General features: G+C 45.5%; 2 protein-coding genes across 5 annotated transcripts; one reads left to right on the plus strand and one right to left on the minus strand.

The window, feature by feature from the left end:
- Positions 1 to 978: 978 nt before the first annotated feature.
- cox6b1 (cytochrome c oxidase subunit 6B1) lies at positions 979 to 2,877 on the plus strand. Its single transcript, XM_070990941.1, has 4 exons — positions 979 to 1,130; positions 1,881 to 1,994; positions 2,261 to 2,361; positions 2,611 to 2,877. The coding sequence occupies exons 2-4, from the start codon at positions 1,889 to 1,891 to the stop codon at positions 2,662 to 2,664; spliced, it is 261 nt and encodes an 86-aa protein (XP_070847042.1). The 5' UTR covers positions 979 to 1,130; positions 1,881 to 1,888; the 3' UTR covers positions 2,665 to 2,877.
- Positions 2,878 to 3,077: 200 nt separating this feature from the next.
- On the minus strand, positions 3,078 to 19,144 carry LOC139349892 (katanin-interacting protein). Of its 4 annotated transcripts, XM_070990933.1 has the most exons (30): positions 19,070 to 19,144; positions 18,350 to 18,467; positions 18,085 to 18,115; positions 16,833 to 16,921; positions 16,389 to 16,564; positions 15,850 to 15,962; positions 15,648 to 15,749; positions 15,341 to 15,490; positions 14,851 to 15,091; positions 14,446 to 14,577; positions 14,100 to 14,251; positions 13,740 to 13,846; positions 13,357 to 13,453; positions 13,034 to 13,243; positions 12,771 to 12,908; positions 10,582 to 11,446; positions 9,103 to 9,870; positions 8,801 to 9,009; positions 8,462 to 8,540; positions 8,192 to 8,369; positions 7,897 to 8,062; positions 7,521 to 7,687; positions 7,360 to 7,424; positions 6,217 to 6,327; positions 5,840 to 5,979; positions 5,659 to 5,760; positions 5,418 to 5,578; positions 5,222 to 5,248; positions 4,804 to 4,889; positions 3,078 to 4,691 (listed from the first exon to the last, which is right to left on the minus strand). In XM_070990933.1, exons 7-30 carry the CDS (start codon positions 15,651 to 15,653, stop codon positions 4,633 to 4,635), a joined length of 4,416 nt encoding a protein of 1,471 aa, XP_070847034.1. In that variant the 5' UTR covers positions 15,654 to 15,749; positions 15,850 to 15,962; positions 16,389 to 16,564; positions 16,833 to 16,921; positions 18,085 to 18,115; positions 18,350 to 18,467; positions 19,070 to 19,144; the 3' UTR covers positions 3,078 to 4,632. The 4 variants fall into 4 exon arrangements, with proteins under 4 accessions (XP_070847034.1, XP_070847035.1, XP_070847032.1 ...); XM_070990934.1 differs by lacking the exon at positions 5,222 to 5,248; XM_070990931.1 differs by lacking the exon at positions 18,085 to 18,115 and having other exon boundaries at positions 19,070 to 19,137.
- Positions 19,145 to 19,189: the final 45 nt, after the last annotated feature.

The following is a 19,189-nucleotide window of genomic DNA, read 5'->3' on the forward strand; positions in this document are numbered from 1 at the left end:
GAAAGTAGAAAGTACTGGGGGCCAAATCTGATAAAGTGTGTGCTGATCACTAACATCAGGCAAACCTTTGCTGACCTCTTCTGTTGTAGTGTACACACTGTTAATGCATTGCAACAGGACACAGCGGCCACGCGCAGCGCCGCATGTCTGCATTGAAGTCCGTCACGTATCACAGGGGCCTTACTGTACAATTTGCTCCATAAATAATCACTGCGCGTTGTTTAGTCACCGTGACGCACAACCGCTGACGTCCCCCTGCCCTCCTCAATTACTTTGGGGAATGGGAAGTCGCTCCCTGAAAGGAAATAACGGCACCAGGACACACAAAGCCCACGTACCTGACTTTATTTTTTTGTTTTTCTTTGGGGGGCACGAGGTGCAGGAAATGGCGCGGAGACGCGGCTGGGGGGCGGGTTCCGATGTGAGGCAGACAGACGCACAGAGAGTCATGATAAGGATACTGGGTGGAAGCACACCATCCCGTCAGGAACGTGGGGTTAATTTGGAGTAATGCTATCCACCTTATATCGACCTCAGATCAGGCATTTTTAAATCAGTGCTCTTGAAGTTAGATGAAAACTACCTAAAAAAAAAAAAAAAAAAAAAAAAAAAAAGACCCGGCAGCTGTAATTCCTAAACAGAGTTCCTGCCGCTCACATGTCTTCTTCAGCCGAGTAAACATGTGTGGAGTACACAAACAAAACACACTAAAACTCCAATCAAACCACCAGAGCTCCCTTAAGTACCGGGTGCAGACCTCCATCAATGATTAACGAAATACACCGAATGGCACAATACTTCCGCCTGTGAGGAAAAGTTCCCAGTTGCGTTGTTAACACGACATTAAACAGTGTAAAACACCGCAACGCTGCTCCGGGGGGGTGTCTCACTCGTCCCCACAGTACCCCGCACTTCACCTGTACGAGCACTTTACAGCGTGAGTGTGCGTGCGTGCGTATCTTTTTCAATGTGACCTACGGCCGCCATATCACTGTAAGAGGACTGCACGAGCGCAACATCACTAGAGCGAAGCGCGCTCACAGCGCTTATCAGTGGAGCGGCGCACGTTCACTGTCAGGAGGAAAAGTCACCTGAAGCTCGAGCCAGCACAACCGCCACAGTAACGTTAGGTAGGTGACGTTCACATTTCTTTACATTTTCATTTAACTGTCTCTCTAGAGACAAAAACCGCGTGTATTTAAAGGATATATGTGAATTATGAGAAAATAGTTATTAAAAAAAGGCTCAGCTGCCGCGTCTGTAAATGATAACACCAATTTGAGTTGCGTTGGTAGAATTTTTTTTAATACATTATCATGTATACTTATTTTATTAGCAATTAATCACCTTGGTTAAATTAAATGACAAGCGTAGGTGTGAAAAAGAAACAGAAACTAGGTTTATCTTAGGAGGAAGCGCTCGTGCAGGCCTGCCGAACAAGGCTATCGATAAGCTGTCTGTCAATAACGTTTAACGCGTATTAGGTTATCGCACTTTGGGCTAAGATTCCTGTAATTAGGCGCTTGTTTCATTGCTGATCGCACATATAATCATGTGTTGTACTGCAGAGTTTAATGTGAAAGGAGTATTTGATGAAAGCGCCACATTTCTAGAAACATCCTTGAGGTGCCGCATGCAGCACCCCCTAAATCTTCCCAAAATAGTCCTCTGCTGAGCCTGTAGCCGGTGTGCACTTCCAGAAACTGCGCTTTCATATGAAGTAAGTCCATTTAGTTTGCAGGTTGTGTGCACACCTGGACCGCACCCGTGCTTCGATCATTTTGACATGTAACGGGACGATATTTGAAACGAGCTTTGGCTTGGTGACCCAGAAAAGCTTCCGCAGTCCGTACTGTCCATTAATGATATTGTCTCGACAGAGGTGAACATGGCTGAGGAGATTCAGACAAAGCTGGAGAGCTATCGCACTGCCCCCTTTGATGCCAGATTTCCCAACCAGAACCAGACCAGGAACTGCTGGTCCAACTACCTGGGTGAGACTGCGTGTCAAGGTCAAAGCAGTCAGCTGTGCTTCTAGACATATTTCACTTTTCTGAACTAAGATGAACGTAACAATCACTTAAAACCACGAAGACCTGCTGTGTCATCTAGAAGTTAAGATTTAAGAAAATGTTGTATTGTAGTACCTGAAGTCAGGTAAAATGCCCCTCTCAAAACTTGTTGACCCCTCACCTCTGGGCTGGAGGTGACCTCTTGAGGGCAGTGCTTTATAAAATATTTGTTGTTTCTCTATTAATAGACTATCACCGCTGCCAGAAAGCTCTGGACGCCAAAGGAGTGGACACTGCCCCATGTGACTGGTACAAAAGGGTCTACACATCCCTCTGCCCCTTATCCTGGGTAAATCATTTTCACTTTTTTTAATGAGACAAACCACTGTCCTAAGAGACGCAGACAAGCTGAACTGTATCCTGACAGAATATACATGGTGCTCTGCCATATGTGGGCTGTTTGTTTAGCAAGGGTCAAACAACTTTATCGTTCCTCGCATTCCTGCGAGTCTCAGTCCTGAAAAGCAAAACAACATGAACAGCTTCAAGCCAAAATTAGACGCTGGTGATTCACTTCAATCTGATGTTGTCCCTTTAGGTCCAGAAATGGGATGAGCAGAGAGACGAGGGGACCTTTCCAGGAAAAGTCTAACAGTGCCATCTTCGAAGCCGCTGGACTGCAGAGATGTAATCTTCCCAGCTAAATGTTTGTCAAAGTGGTGGGAGACCTCGTGGCTCCATCACCACCTTTCCACTGCTGATGCTCCATCTCAGGAGCAGCCTGTAACCGAATGGTCATTCCTTACAAATATCGTGAAATGTATAGCAGATTCTGCATTAAAGTATCTCAGGATATATTTAAGTAGCTCGGTTGTCCGTTATGTTTTTTCTCCTGATAGTGTTCATCTCACCAGAGGTTGTTAACAGATACGTTTGGTGTTGCACAAAGTTAAAATCAGGTAATTCTCCCACATTTAAGGAGCTTTTATCCATTGAGCAGCCGTTTGTGGTCCGATCAAGCTTCACACTGACAGTCTACAAAAGAGAAGACCTACAAATGTAAACAATTTTTTACATTTTATTCATTCAAATAAACCTACGTCAAATATACATATTTAATCAAGATTAGAAAAATAATTAAATATTTCAAAACACTAAATGTCTCACGTACAATAATAGCCACCACCCTACAGAGCGGGACAGATATACAGAGTAATGACTATTGTTGCTGTTGGATACACTGACATTAAATACATAAAACTGCATTTCATATACAATTCCTCCTGAGTAAGGAGTGTGGAATAGAATATACTGGGGCTCAATGAAGCAGCAGAAACTCCTCCAGACAAAAGTATCTAACATTTAAGGATGATAACAGCAGCTAACGCTGAAGAGATTTTCCCATGCAACAAGTTAGTACAGTAAATATTGAATGAAGAGTACAACACCAACTATCGAGTATTATAGTGAAGGTAGAATCAGATAAGTCCCTTTTAAACATCATTCTTCTCAATTTGAGGTAAGGTTATAGTATTTGCATATTAGAAGTTGCTTGTTACTGAATGTTCTCAACATCTAAACTGGCAAATGTTGATTTTTTTTTCTCCTATTTCCAACCAAATTACTAAAACTGCTCCACTGGCTTAAGAAATGTTTGCCTCCAAAACGATCTACCTCATATAGCAACTTCAATGAAAGGTCACTTGGATTGCAAACAAGTTGATTTTTTCCTACCTGATGCTAAGCAGACAGAATATATGAATTTTGTGAAGCCAAATATATGAAGAGTAGAGAGTCGTTTCATTTCATTCGAGCTGAAATGTACAAAAGTCGAACCAATGTACTGTTTTTCACTGTTTTCCACTTTAGCCATCAATACAAATCTTCCAAAGGTGCAAACCTCTCTGGAGGCTCCATTAGGCTCTGAAAGATATTCGCCAACAGATATAAATCATTAAGAGATATAAATTAGTGTCTGCATAGCATTACGATTGGTTGGTGCACTGGCGGGAGTGTCAGCCAGCTCTAATAGCCATTAGGCAAAGAGCTGATGGTCGAGGCTCATCAGTGGATAAAAGTCATTAATAAACGTAGCGCTGCACATCCTGATGTGTCAGGCTATTCATGTGGCTTTGGAGCTTTTTTTTTCCTTTCTTACTATTTACAAGCCACAAGCAGCATTTAAATATGCAGCACAAAAGTCACACATAGCAGCCACAGATATAGTGTGTAGTACTAGGCACAATAATGGGGCTGGTACAAACGCAGCCTCACAGGTTTATCCTGGCACTGTGGGAGGGACGACCGGGGCAACCATACAGTACATGTTCAGGATAACGTGTGTGTGGTGTGGGCGTGTTTTCACAGCAGGGGAAAGGGGAGTAATCCAACCATAAAGTGGAATTGTGTGTGTGTATGTGTGTGCAGAACCATTGTTTTCTGTGCAGGTCCTGCCCTCCTCAGTCTGGACCACGGCTGGCTCTGCTTTGGGTCTTAATCTGAGGGGAAGTTTTTCAAAAGTTACCCACCAAGTGGGCTTAAAAAGTCAGCCATAGTTCCTTCCTTTCATTTCTGCTCTCTTTGCATGAGCCCCGACTCCATGTCTGTCACCACCTGCACGTCAGTACCTCCGCTTTCCGTGCTTCCCGCCGTCAGTCATGCAGGTTTTTGGCCGAAGAGCTGCACCGAGGTAGAGGAAATACGCTTTGGTTAAGAATTAGTGCGTTAAAAGCCGAGTCAGCTGTTATTTTATTGATTGACACACTGGCGTGTCAGTCGTCTCCCCACTCACCCGGATCTGCCGTCTGCTTCTTCTTGTTGTGGTAGACGATCTGATTCTCATTTGTCATCTTCACATCCTGATCCTCCACGTAATTGCTGCAACACAACAAGAGAACAGAGACACAGCAGAAACAGTCAAATGAATTTGTTGAGGCTGCGGAAAACTGGGAACAGGGAATGACACAAAATGAAGGGCTGATTGATAACAAAGCTTGAAGCCGGCCGGTCCAGGCCTTGAGACCAAAGATGGGCTAACGAAGGAGAGAGAAAAGGGGAGGGAGGAGGGACGGGGGCATCACAAGTCGAGCGTGTGGTGAGGGGGGTGTGGGATGGCTGGGGGACATTTGAGGGCACTGGAGGAATCTTCAATACAGGGATTGACCACAGGGAGGTGCTGACACGGGGCTTTCAGGAGCTCTGTTACTCACTGTTGGTGGTGTCTTCTGCCACGGGGGCTGAGGTGGAGAAGAGCACATCTCTGTTCAAAACAAACTCACCACTTTGGGTCAACGGGGTTGAATCTAACCTTCTCTGTCAATCCATTAGTTTCTATGTTTTAGACTCTGAACTGTACATCAAACGGCCTTAAAATTAAGACAAAGCAGCCAAACACATCTAGAGTACCTGATGACAGTATTCCTCTCACGGTGGGTGATGTAGGCGTTGTCCGTGAACAGGATGGTGTGGTAGGGCACCACCGGATCGCAGGTGGGCAGAATGCCTCGTGCCACATGGTTAACACTGTCCAAGATGCCGTTATACACCAGGAGGTCGTCCACCAGCAGCTGTGCACACAGACACACATACAGATCGCTGCTCGAGGTCTAAATGTGTTGGCCAGCTCACAGCGGACAGAGAAGCTTACCCCAAACTCCTTCACTCCCCTCTGTGGCGTCTTTGAGTAGTTCCACAGTTTGATCATGGACACCGTCACCGGCTGATCGAAGATGACGTACACACGGTTCACCTGGATGGAAACCATCAACACACTGAGACAAATGTCCCGGGAAACTCTCTTCTGAGCGTGTCACCTGAAGTGCACTCACCAGTCCGGGGAGCACCGGGGCCAACCACATATGTCTTCCATCATGGGTACTGTTGACTCCATCTATTAATTTATCTGGAGTCCTCACATCACCGCTCACATTGTCCAGTACATTGACGCTGTCTGGAAAAGCAGCGATGTCTGGTTCATGTTGAGGAACAGACACAAATTTGTGCCCATTAGTCCTCCTACAACAGCTGTTACTAATTTAACTCCATCTCCATTTGTGTGATGCTAAAACGCAACAGTCCCTCGTGGTAAAAGGGTGGGTTTCAACATTCAAACCCCCACATAACAGACAAGAGCAGACTACTTTAGACTAGAGCTGAAAAGCTTTTAGCTGTCTAAGCTCGAGACCGATGCATGAACAAAGGATACTGTTGTCACTGAGACTGATCTTCTCATGATGTTGGTCGTAGAATTCAAGGCCGTTGAGGCCGATGTAGTACGGGTCTCCCCAGGTTGTTAACAGCTGCAGCTGAAAGATGACTGACGGGTGAAGGTCAAGGAATATACGACATGCATTTCACACATCAGACCTGGCCTGAGTCCCAAGTCGCTCTCCATTATCCATACAGTAGCGCATTAATGCTGCTTTCAAAGGGAACTTGTGAGCTCGTGGTTATGACATGGGAAATCATGTACACTATATGCTCGACTCTCCAGTGGTTAAGCTGTGACAACACTGCTGCTAGGCAACAGTAACATGGAGGCCAAAAGACTCACTCTCTTGTCATTCTTTGCCTCCAAAGACATACTATACACTAAGAAACACTCTGTAAGACTAAACTACAATATATTAACTTACCATCCATGGAAAAATGAACTTCAACGGCCTCCGCCATTTCTAAAAAATCAGCAAACATGTGACTTGTGAACTCTGAGCTTTCAGGTTGTGAATAGCACAACAGAGAGACATTTGGACTCTTCTCATGAACATAGTAATCTGAGGGCAGCTTATCTGCCCTCTAATTTATAACTTCAAAGTTATGGTGCTCACTGTTCACTACTGAGTGCCTGTCAGATTGGGAGCAGTGAATGACTGAATGAAGAAATGATTTCTGACGCAGCTGTTGTCTTTCATTAGAACAGATTCTCTATTTTGCATGTATTCATAATTAAAGGTGTGTGTATTCAGGCTATTCCAAGTAGGGCATAAGAGAAAAATCATGATGATTAGAAAATAATTTAAAATAGATCTAAAAGCATTTCTGGAGAGGTTTGCTGCCCTTTCTGTCACTTGAAACACTTCACATAGCAGTGTTACACACAGAGCACCTCTGGGCTGTTTGCCAGCTGTGACTGAACATGGCTCATAAACAGTATCCACATCTGTTTGTGATGTGAGCTGTTCTGAACAGTTGATCATTCAAAGATGCAAACTTGGGCTCTGAGAAACTATTGTCGATAATGAAAACTATATGTGGATTGATTAATACTGCCTGAACTTACATATCCATGTGATTCAAGTGACAATGCACACAGGCAATAAACACAACCGTCCCCACGTCAGAAGGATACATCCACAAGGCATGATGGGAGCTTCGTAGTCCATGCTGGCCTGTTCTTGTTTCTTGGAGCTTCCTCTGAATTACAGACAATGACATTGTACATTAGGAAATGCAGTTTTCAAACTTTCTCATGAAATAACAGCTCGTGCTGATTAAATTTCCAGCCCATACTTGTGGTAGTCCTCGGCACGCTTGATGTCGGTGGGCGTCTGGAGGAAGTCTATGAAGAGGATCTCCTGGGCAAAGTCAAAGTGGCAGTTGCCTGGTCCTTTCCTGATCAGGAACCCCTCCGATGGGGAGATGGCGACATCATCCATGAACACATGAATGATCTTCACCTGGAGCAAGAACGTAAGCCAGCACAGAACCTTTATTATTAAATGTAAAAACATAATTTTTAGTTGTTTCACAGCTTATTCTGTACAGCACTCTAATGTTTGATACGTACGGTTTACTATCATTATTTAAAGGTAATTTGCTTTGGGGTCTTGTTACAACTTCATCTCCATGGCAAACACTGTTTGAGCCTGAGAGAAAAGCATCTCACCCCTCTGTAGGAGTCCTCCGGTGACTTGTTGTAGTTCCAGATACGGAGTCCGGCGATGGTCTGGGGCTTGTTGAACGTCATGCACAAGGTGTGTGGTTCTCCATAGGAGAAAGGGATCAGCCACATGTGCTGGTCATCAGTGGTAATGTTGTCGCCATCTATAAGCCTTGGTAATGAAAACAGTGAAATATGATGTAGAAGTGTATGTGAAGAGAGCAGAGTGAAGAAACACGAAGTCAAAACATGAGGTTATTCTACTGTTTCTACATGTAATGAAAAAAAGAGTCAGACGTACTTATCAAGCGTGCGCAGGTCGTGTCCGTACTCAGGCAGGTCATTGAGGTCTCGGGGTGAAGCAGCCATCAAACTGAGGTCTAAAGGTAAACTCTCTCCATCCTTCCCCACTACCTCCAGTCCCGTCAGGCCCATGTAGTGGGAGTCACCCCAAGTCAACACCAGCTCTATTCTAAGGCCTGCATCGGAGGGAGACAGTTATTGTAATTATCCGTACAAAATGAAAAGGAGAACTGAATGTGTGAGGACAGGATGCTGATTATCTACTCACACTTTCCAGTGTACATCCCAGGAATATGCTCCATGTCCTCCTCAGCCTGGCTCACAGTCGGGTTGAGGTGGAGTTTCAACTGAAGCAACAGGTGAACACATTAAAACCGCAATTGTTTCATACGGTCCCGTCGATGGTGTGATGGCTAATAACATGCTTTGCTGAACAGATGGTTTGAATGTCCTGGGTCTTTATTTGGTTATCACTGTCACAGTTGGGAAATGGTGCCTAAATTTACACACATTTGACTTTTAATACTAATGAAGATGATCATCAACACTGTGTGAAAAATCCTATGAAAACTTGTAGCCACTGCAGATAAGCTAGATAGATACTTACTCTGAGGTCTTCCTCTCGGAAACCGGCCTGGGTGAAGGGTCTCTCCTCTCCTTCTCCATCAGCAGTGCGTGGTCTCTGCAGCTCCTCCTCATGAACCAGGCCCTCTGGACCCTCACCTTCACCAAGGAAGGTTTCATCGTAACGAGACATAGCCTCCAGGATCTCATCATCAGTGGTGAACAGGATGGTGTCGCCAAACTGGTCCAGCCCTGAAGTGACAGCAGAGTGAGGAAAAAGGAAAAAGTTGATCAAAAGAAACACACAAAAGGAGTGTGAGAACTTCAGCTGTTCTGCTCTCTTACCTCCGGACAGAGTCCCTGAGGCCTTGGCAATCTCGCCCTTGAAGATGCACCTTCCATCCAGCAGCATCTCCACCTCCTTCACCCCTCGGAAGGAGTGAATGCGTGACTTGTTGTAGTTCCACACCCGGATCATGGCCACATGGTAGGGGGCTCCAAAGTCCAGGAAGATGGTGTGGCTACGACCAGGAGTGAACGGTGCTAGCCAGAGATGCATGTCATCCTGGGTACGATTGGCGCCATCGATCAAGTTAGTGACCACGCGTGGATCCTTGCCATACGCAGGGAGAATGTTGATGTCTGGAGGGTCAGCATGGATGTGAGCAGGTTGTAGGGGCTCTCCGGTGGAACTGAACACCTCAAGGCCATTGAGGCCCACATAGTGGCGATCACCCCAGGTGGACAAGATATTGATGACCAGCCGTTGGCCTTGGGGCAGCACCGGGATCTCAAACTCATCCTCCCGCTCCATGGATGGGTCATCATCGGGGCCTTCACACAGTGTCCCCTGAGTGCTCATGGATGAAAGTGGGCTCCTGGGTGCTGTGGAGGGGTTGACCGGGACTGTGGGTGGACCACGGCCCTGCCGCTGGAGGAACTCGTCAAAGATGTCACCTTCGAAGCTCATGTTGGAAATGCGTCCACGTTGGCATTGGTTGAATTTAGTGAGCGAGTCCCAGGACTCCATGAGGGTGTCATCTTGCTGGCTGTGCAGCTGAGCCAGAGAGGTGCACTGCCTCCTGCTCGTGCTCACCAATGACAACGGCTCCTCTGGAGAATACACAAAGGTGAGCTATTAATTACCAACAAGCCAGTTTATGGCTGTAAACTGCCTTTACATTTATCATGAATCATGGGATGCAAGAAAAACGTTTGTGCAGCCAATTACTAAACGTACAAATTTACTAGAACTATAAAATGTGTTCACAGGCAAGAGGGAGACATTAAACATGCATGTACAGTATTTCTGAGATTTAAAATGGAGTTTAAGTTTATGTAGTCGTCGTCTGGGCGATTGAGGGATTATAATAGAATAGGCAGTCAGCTTTGTTACACCACAATCTTCCCCCTTCCACAATCTAATTTAAGTTCAAACAGACATCTGAAGAGCTGACAGCTTCCTTCACATTTCAAAGAGAACATTTTTGGCCTTACGGTTAAAAGAACCACAAGATGATGAAAGTTAATCAGTAGCCGGAAGAATGACAATAATTACACAGCACACAGGCTGGAACAATGAGCCCGGCTGCTCGATAAGGTGTATAGTGAGGATTGCAGTAAACTACATTAGATGAGTAGTAGCCATTTCATTGTTCAACATGTACAATGACAGGCATCACAGAACACTGCACCCTCACCGAATAAACGTAAGCTCTGTGTGATTGCTGTCTGAAAACAAACAGATTAAGACATTAATGATCATATATAAAGGTATCCCTCTGTGTTTAGGTATCATAACATTTAACAGGTAGACTTTCCCACCTGAGTTTGACAGTGCAGCAGCTCTGAGGTGCTGCTCCTCCGTCTGCCTGCCAGTGACTGCAGTGTTTCGGAACGAGCTCCTGCGTCCGCTGATGGGCCGGTCTGCCTTTGGATCCCCGAGCTCCTCCAGCAGGTCGCAGCTCAGATCCAGAGAGTTGGCCTTCCACTGACCCCCATTCGCTGTCCTCTCCATCCCCCGGCACACTCGGCCAGGGTTGCACGGCAGCTCTGGGAGCATTGAAGAGGACGAGGCTGATGGAGATTTGGGCTCCGCTGAGTGCTGCGGCACAAGCCACCGGGGCCTCTCCCTGCTGGCCTCGCAGCCCTCTGGAGCTCCTCTGTTCAGGGGCTGCAGCCACTGAGGGGCCACCCGTGAGGAGGACGGCTGGGTGGTGACTGTCTGCTCCATGGGTGCAGGCTGCTCCACCTGCTGCCTGAGAGAGAGGGGCTCCTCTGAGGCAGACAGGTCGAAAGAGTTTCTTTGTGTGGAGGAGCGACGAGTGGAGGGTGAAACCCCCAATGGTGAGGGAGTGATGGGTGGTAGCAGTGTGTGTGATTTCTCCTGCATGTCTATCATAGCCTGGCCTGCTGCATCTGATGGCTGCGAATTTGAAGTGTGCTGTCTCTGGGTGCTGCTGCCCTCCAAAGCCTTCCTGTCCTCATGACGCTGGGGGCTGGCACCCCGCAGATTGTGTCCGGAAGACACGGGACTGGAAAACAAGGAGTCTGGCACCTGGAAATCCTGGAGCTCAATCGCGGTGCTGTAGTCAAAGACCTGGTTGCCGCAGCCCTTCTCCAGCTCACCTTCAAACACCAGTGTGCTGTTAAGGTACAGCTTTATGTGCCGTGCACCAATGTCAAGATCCTAAAAAGAAACACAGCTTCAATTTACCTGATTATACAGATATGTTCAGCTTTTTACATTTGACTTTTGGAACCTAGATGTCTTACAAAATACATTTTACAAGTACACGTGATGCACCACACCCACTGCAAATAGTCATAAGTCAAATAGTTGTGAGAAAATCTAAAATACAGCATGCTGTATATATATCTAAATGCTTGTAAGATGCATTATGGGTATTTAAGATGGCGACTGTATTTACTAGAAGACTGAGAAAGAGCCTTGTGCTCAAAATGTCACACAGCATTAAAATCCTTCGAACAGGAGCTACTTGGTGTGCAAATCTGTCTGCGGGATGTTTCTTTCATCCATCCTATCAGCACTGGGATGTGCATGTCATTTTTAGCGTGTTTTTTTTAAAATTCTTATTCAGATTCTTGTTCTAATTCAGATGTCCAATTATTAACATTTTAATATCTCACATTTACACTAAAGTATTTCTACACATTGAAGTAAAGACATAAGCTGCAAACGGACCACACACAAAGTATTTGGGGTTACATGGTATCACAAGAAAATATTAGCATTATGTCTGAATGTGTACTGAACAATTCTTTGAGTACATAATGGTACATAATCAAAGCAACGCAAGCTGCAAACCCAAGAGCATGAAGTCCAAAAAAGTATGCTAGCTGAGAAATTTCACACTTTCGTTATTGATCAATTTATCTATTTCTTACATGCAGAGTAAGAGCTCTCCAACATAGTAGTAATTAGCAGCCTCACAGAGTCATGGCTGCCATTAAAAAAATGGCTAAAGCCCAACTCAAATCTGCTCGATCCTCCAGTGAACCACTACAAACCCAGGTTAACCTTCAGCCTATCCCCCACCAACAGATCCTTACCTTCCAGGTTCAAGACATCAAGTGATTCTAGATAGCTGCAGTAACATAGAAAGAGATACGATGGGGTCTTTGTACCCCTCTATTAGCAGCAGTGAGGTTGTGAGGCAGAAGCCCACGTTTCCCCTAACACTAATCCTCCAGGGCTAATCTCTCGCTGTTCCACATTTGGACAGTCTGACTGGCAGCTCAGCCAGCCACTGCTAAAAGAGAACCACACCCCTGACGTAAACACCCCAACACAGTCATCCCGTATTACAGTGACAATACACAAGCATGTTGGATTTATGAGCTTTAGAGCTACGGGCTGCTAAAGGAATTATCTCTGAACTTTAGACAGATAAATCAAGTGATGTGTGGAACAGATTACAAAACATGTTATCCAACAATTCAACTTCTTATAAAACTGCAATGGCACATGAATGAAAACAAAAAGCACATACATTGAGGCTTCTGTTGTAGTTCCAGATTTTGATGCGAGATATTCCGAAGTCTGATGAGCGCTCCGTGTTTCTGATGATGAAGTAGAGCTGGACAGGAGGGTGGAAGGGACACGTCCACATATGACGCTCTTTGGTGGTCTGTCAACCCAAGAGAATAGACAAGATTGTTATTATCAAGATCATTTTCAATGTATAATTTCAGATTTAATTGGTGTAGCAGATATCATTCAAAGAGTAGACTGAGGCAGGCGGCAGGGTCTCACCTTCACCTTTCCGTTGACAAGCGCTCCCAGATTCCCGGGGTAGTCGGCGTTCCTGATGTCTAGGTCATGAGGTGACACATACAGCTTCCTGTTTCTGAGGCAGAAGAACTGCAGCTCGGTCAGCCCGACCTGCAAAGCGTTCCCCCAGTTCGACAGGATCTCCATGGTAACATACAATGCAGGAGTGACCTCCGCTGAGGACTGCCATCTCTGCAATGACAACACAAAACACTGACAAGTGCTTCTGTACACTTGTGCATGCCTCACACCCGGCAGTATTGGGATTATTCATTCTGAGCCGCGAGACGGCGTCACTGACTCACCGGCTGCCTGCTATAGTCTGTTTTGACACTCTGAGCAATGCTGTAGCTGGGGCCTGCTTCAAGTTTCTCCAGGGCTTGCAGCAGTTTCTGTTGTTGCCTGAACAGAAGGATGACACCCTCAGCTCTGCTGCTTTGTCTGTTGTCCCTTACCTTCACATTAGTGGGGAGCAATGGCTGAGCACAGCTACACTGATAAGCAATTGTTCAAGGTCAGAGGGTGGATGCACCATAAATCTCTGCTGGTATTAGCTTCTATAAAACATGATTATGTTGTTGTTTCTGACAGTGCAGGGTGTAAAGGGCTTCCAGGTGTCCTTCCATCCCCCAGAAGCCAGAATGTAAAAACAATATCAGTGTTTGGGAGCCATAATCTGTCAGCATACCTGGGGCCCATGAGCGTGATTCTCTGCATGGCCAAAGTGACATTGTTCTCATCCTTGTCGTGGCTGTTGTGGTGCACTAAGCCATTCATCATCTGGTGTGCCCTGCCCTGGATAAAAACAAAGCAAAATAAAAGAGTCAGAGACACAGTACATAAGCTTTAGGGGCAGAGTTCACATGTAGGCCAAATCTCTAACACTATCAAGAGAGCACATACAGGACAGACAGATGTTATGTTACAGGTGGACAATGAAAAGAGATACCAAGCTGTGATAGATCAGCATAAAAACAACTGCTAACAATACAGATTTTTTTTAATAAGCAGTGGTTTAAGTTGAGGACAGGGTGTGGCCCAGGCAGACCATGTTGCGGCTGAAGAGCTCAGGACTCTGCACAGAGTCGTTTTCTCTCTGGATGGCCTGGCGCACCCTGCATGCCATCTCCTCTGGGTCCAGCTCCTCAACAGACGCCTTTCTGGCAGCTGACAGGGGCCTCTCCACCCGACTCCTTGGCCCTTGAGTAAGAAACACATGTCAGTTAAACAACAATCATGCACCATGCCATCCAACAGATCAGCCTACAGAAAGACTTGTATAAAGAGTTTTATTCCAACATGGAAAATAGGCCATTTGTGGACTGTATACTTTAAATTTTAGAGCTTGTTAATCATGGATCTCAGCACTTAATTGTTAAAGATAAAAGACTCACTCTGACAATCCCAGCTGTCCTTGGAAGGTGGTCGATCTAATGTTTTGCTCTTCACCAACATAGGCTTGGTGGGTATAAAGGTGTCAATGCTTTCTTTTCTTTTTGCAGACAGAGAGCGTTCAATTTTACGACCTGGAATAAGGAAGACATTTTTTCAGATGACGAGTATAACGTGATATTGTGAGTATGTATGCATAAAAGGGTCAAAGTCCTTCTGCATCCCATGGCCTGGCGAACATAACAGTCAACCTGTGCCCAGACTGCCGATGTACTTGCCTATTCTCAAAGTGTACAGGTCAGTGCTGATGAAGCAGATAAGAGGCAGATGGAACTACTCTGGACAATCATGGCTCAACCTAAAAATCAATAACAAATTTCCATATGAAAGTGGATGCTGAAGCCTACCTTTAAATGAGGGTCCAAAGTCCAGTACAATGAGGTTTGCTGAGTCCAGATGGCTGCGGGAGCCGCTGGGCCGAGGGTTGGAGGAGGACTTGGAGGACGATAGAGGCAGCCCCAGTTCGTCCAGACTCTCAGTGCTCTCCTCCCTCTCAATCTGCTCCTCCACCCACTCCTCGTCTGACTCCTCCCCCGCTGAGCCGCGGTTGCTCCGCCGCATGCTAACCTCCAGGCTCCGACGCAGGACCTAGTTTAGAAAGGTCAGCGTTTATGTCCGCATCCATGCACACAGTCGTCAGCGTAAGCACTCGCAGGCGCAAACATGCACACGTGCACGCTGACAGCTTAAGCATTCCCTTGATTTGTGTGACTACCACTGAAAACCCGCCATGAATTAACACCCAGGAGCATAAAACAAATTTAGATGATTCACTACATCTGATGCCAACGTGATGAGATGAAATGAAACAGCGTACATGTTTCTTCTTCCACTCACCTTCACTTCCTCAAGGTTGAGAAGCACCTTCTCACTGTGCTCCTGACTTGCTTGGCCCCCTTGGCTCTCAGGCCTGGAGCTGAAGGAGCGCGACACCTTGGAGGTGTCCCTCGGGGAGCAGGGACTACGAGGCGAGCGTGGACTGGAGCTCTGAAATGAAACAAGGTGATTGGATAAAGGGGAAATGGCAGAGATGGAGAGATGCTAAGTAGTACAGACAGCTGCATCTGACACACAGCCCCTCCCCCCAGAAAAAACACCCACACACAGGCTTAGTAGGCATTTTTAGTAGGCATCTTCACTCTACCTCCATGTCTACACTTTCATAGGGCTCAAAATCCTCCGAGTAGCGCTTTTCTGGGGAGATCAGTAAACTTGGTCCTTCCTCTGTTCGAATTCTGACAGAATCCTGCAAAAGAAGAACATTTTAATATGTGTACTTCCATAGAAATTTAACTCTGATGCACCAAAATCAAGGCTTACAATATTAAATAATTAAAAGCATCTACCTGCACCCATTCTTTCCTCTGGACCTTTCCTGGGGCAGTGTGGCTCCTCTTCCTATGGCCCTGCTCCAGATTACGGCTATCTTCAGTTAGCTGGTGGGCGCTCCTACAGACATCTGCAGATGAGTAACAGCACAGACAGGAACATGAGCAGCTTGCAGCAGACGACTGCCTCGGAGGAGAAGGAACGCACAGTCACATACGCAGATGGTCCACAGCACATTGAGGAAGACTGAGAAACTGGCTGCCAGCTACAACTGTCACTATCATTTATTGACTGGGACTGGGCGTGCGATCATGCCATGCAAACTACAAGCTGAGGAGTGGTGGCTATTAGCTGGTGTTCCATATGGTCTGATGAAGATGACAGAGTAACAAGAATAGAGAATGAAGTGGTGCCTTCAATGTCAGTGTAAAAATGGCTGAATACTCAAGAAAGATATTTCCCCCTAGACAATACAGAAGTAAAAATAATGGGATCTTATATAAGAGTTTTTACTTTTGAGTGTCTGCAGGTTTATTTTGGTCCTGCAGCTGCATACCTGCTGTACGTGCAGACCTCCAAGCAGGTGGGGAGGCGACAGGCTTGTGGCTGGAGCTCTTTGGTGGCTTCCTACTGGCTTCAGCATTGGCTCCGTTAAGGTAAATAGAAAAACCTTGCTCAAGCTGCTCCAACTCAATCTCCCTAGGAGCTTTGACTTTAAGGCGCTTTAGGATCCTGAGAAGTAAAGAAAACCGATGATTGCCTCAAAAATAATGCATAAAAATCTGACAAACAGTACATTGCAAGTTTGAGGTGGCCAAGATCAAGATTCAGCACATTTTCAGGCTTTTCTACTCTCCTACGTTTCACTAATTCCATGTGTCTCAAAGCAAGAAACCAATCAGTGCTCCTATTAGGCAGCACTTAAAGTCATGGAGGAGTTGTGCATCTCCACTGTGAAATCCAATCTGTCTTTCCCCAGCAGCCTGTGCTCACACTTTACCTGTTTTTGTGCTGGAGGGCGATTAAATATTCATCCAGAGTGTCATCCACAGCAGAGGCAAGCTTCTCTCCTTGGCACGTCTTGCTCTCCTTCAAGAACACCGACATGAGTACACATACATGCGCGCGCACACACACATGCACAGGCGCACACACACACGATGCAGAGTCAGAAAAGCATACATCAGCTGTTTGAGGAAAACGGACGGCCACAATACACCTCATTGTCGCACAGGTATTCACAACCACGGACAACAATCAATATCCACTTTATTCTGTACATCACAAAATGTATGCAAACAACTTGCTCCTCCAGTCTTTAGCAAATAAAGCATCAATACAGCACATGCAATGTGAATAGTACATTCAGTCAGTGTCAGTCCTGTGGCTAACAGTGTGATGTGAAAACTGGGAACATGTTTGGGTTTTCCTGATAAGAACTGATCAAACACAGTTGAAAATCTTAAAAGCAGGTGCATCCATCTGTGAACAGTCTAATAATACAGCATATTATGGCAATGTTTAGTTAACCCTGAAGGCCTGCAGACTTTCAATTTTGAGATGAGGTGGCAGAATTGTGATCACAGCAAAAAGCACAGCTGAAAAGTATGCATTAACTGAGTAAAACTACTGACTCAGCACGGGCCATGATCCCTGTGGAATAATTCCAACACTTTTATGAATCCACGCCTTGTCAAACTCAGGCTCTTCGTTAAAAGGTGACCTGTATTCATTAGGTGTGAATTACACACTGGAACAAGAGCCATTACATCCTGTAATAATGTGTCCCTGCATAATACATAAAGCCAAGCCCTCTCAAAGACATGAGCAATGATAACATGTCTCAAATCTATGACATGTGAACCATCACTTAAAATGTCATGTAACTAGAGAGTGATGAACTGATCATTTGTGTTTAAGGGCCACACTTGACCAGATTTTCTATTGTAAAAATACATCTGTCATATCAGCTAAAATCCCAAAGTGAGGGTCCAACAGAGGGGTCGACATTCCTCTCAATATGAATTTTGTTCAGACATCGCTGGACTCATTCATCCCCATTAAAACATCAGATGTCTGCCTGTCTGTCTCTAAAATATTGGCCTTGACTCTCAGCCAGTGGTACATTAGACAGATTAGTGTGGCTCAGAAGCAGCATCAACTGTACACATAACACAGCCACCTACATCTCATGCCATTCAGGTTTCATAAATAACCATGCACGACGAGCAAAGAAATCACAAAGCCCTTACTTAGTTCTACAAGTCAACTAGGCTACAGCATCTGTCAATGTCAGAAGAGAAGCAAAGAAATATGAAGGAGGGAACAGAGAGTTCTTGTTAGTGAGAGCACAGGAAAACAAAGAGGCAGCTGAGCGCTGCTGTAAAATACGGCATGCTGAGATTAATGCCTAGAAACTGACAAAGCCTCTTCATCATCTCATGTCAAGTAATATGACATGTGAACTTGAAACTACTGACAAAGCAGATGAGGTAAAATAAAACGATTCTTGCTTACCTCGTTATCCATTGTGTGGCTGCAGATGATGCTGTTCACGTGAGCCTCTGCCAAATTTTGGAGAGGGCCGACGGGTGTTCAGATGTATCATTGGGATCTGTGTTGTGTTTGATTACCACTGCAGAGGGAGCACAGACGACAGCCCCACTGACATGACACCGAAATTTCCTTTAAATGCTGTTTGTTTAAAATGTCGCCCTACCCGCTAGATGGTTCAGCAGAGCAGATGCATAATATCCGCTATTTCCGAGTAAAACGTCACCTTATCTTATTTTAAGCAGCTTTTCGTCAAACTCGTTTGAAACAGCTTAACACCTCGTTAACCTGAGTATCCGTGCGGGGAGCTGCCAGATGTGCGGTAACGTTTGCTACATTGACTTGTATGGCATCAGCTAACGCAATGAACATTACCCACAATGTCAACGTGACATGGCTAGCTAACGTCTATTTTGCCAATTTCGTGCTGCATTACGGGTTACATATTTATCTCACAAATTAACTCCTGGGGTTACGGGCAGAGGTTAGCAGCCTGAGTTAGCACTGACGCTAATAACAAACTGAAAGGCTAACTAGTTAGCGTTAGCATGTGTCGAGTCAACATTAAATAGCACAGAAACTGCATTTTACTCACAAATTCTCGTGCGCCTTTTACCCCGGTTCTACCAAATATTAGGAAAAACACTTACTATTCCTGTAAAACAGTACTTTGTTAACCATTACCTTAGAAACGAGCGAGTTTTTCTGTTTTCTCATGTGCACAGTGTTGGTTGGTAACCAGGATAGCTTTCCACCAATGATGTTAGCCGCATCAGTGTCAGCCACGCCCCCAGCCTGTCCGCC

This window comes from Chaetodon trifascialis, chromosome 21 (assembly GCF_039877785.1).
Source record: "Chaetodon trifascialis isolate fChaTrf1 chromosome 21, fChaTrf1.hap1, whole genome shotgun sequence".
In the NCBI taxonomy this organism is placed as follows: Eukaryota; Metazoa; Chordata; class Actinopteri; order Chaetodontiformes; family Chaetodontidae; genus Chaetodon; species Chaetodon trifascialis.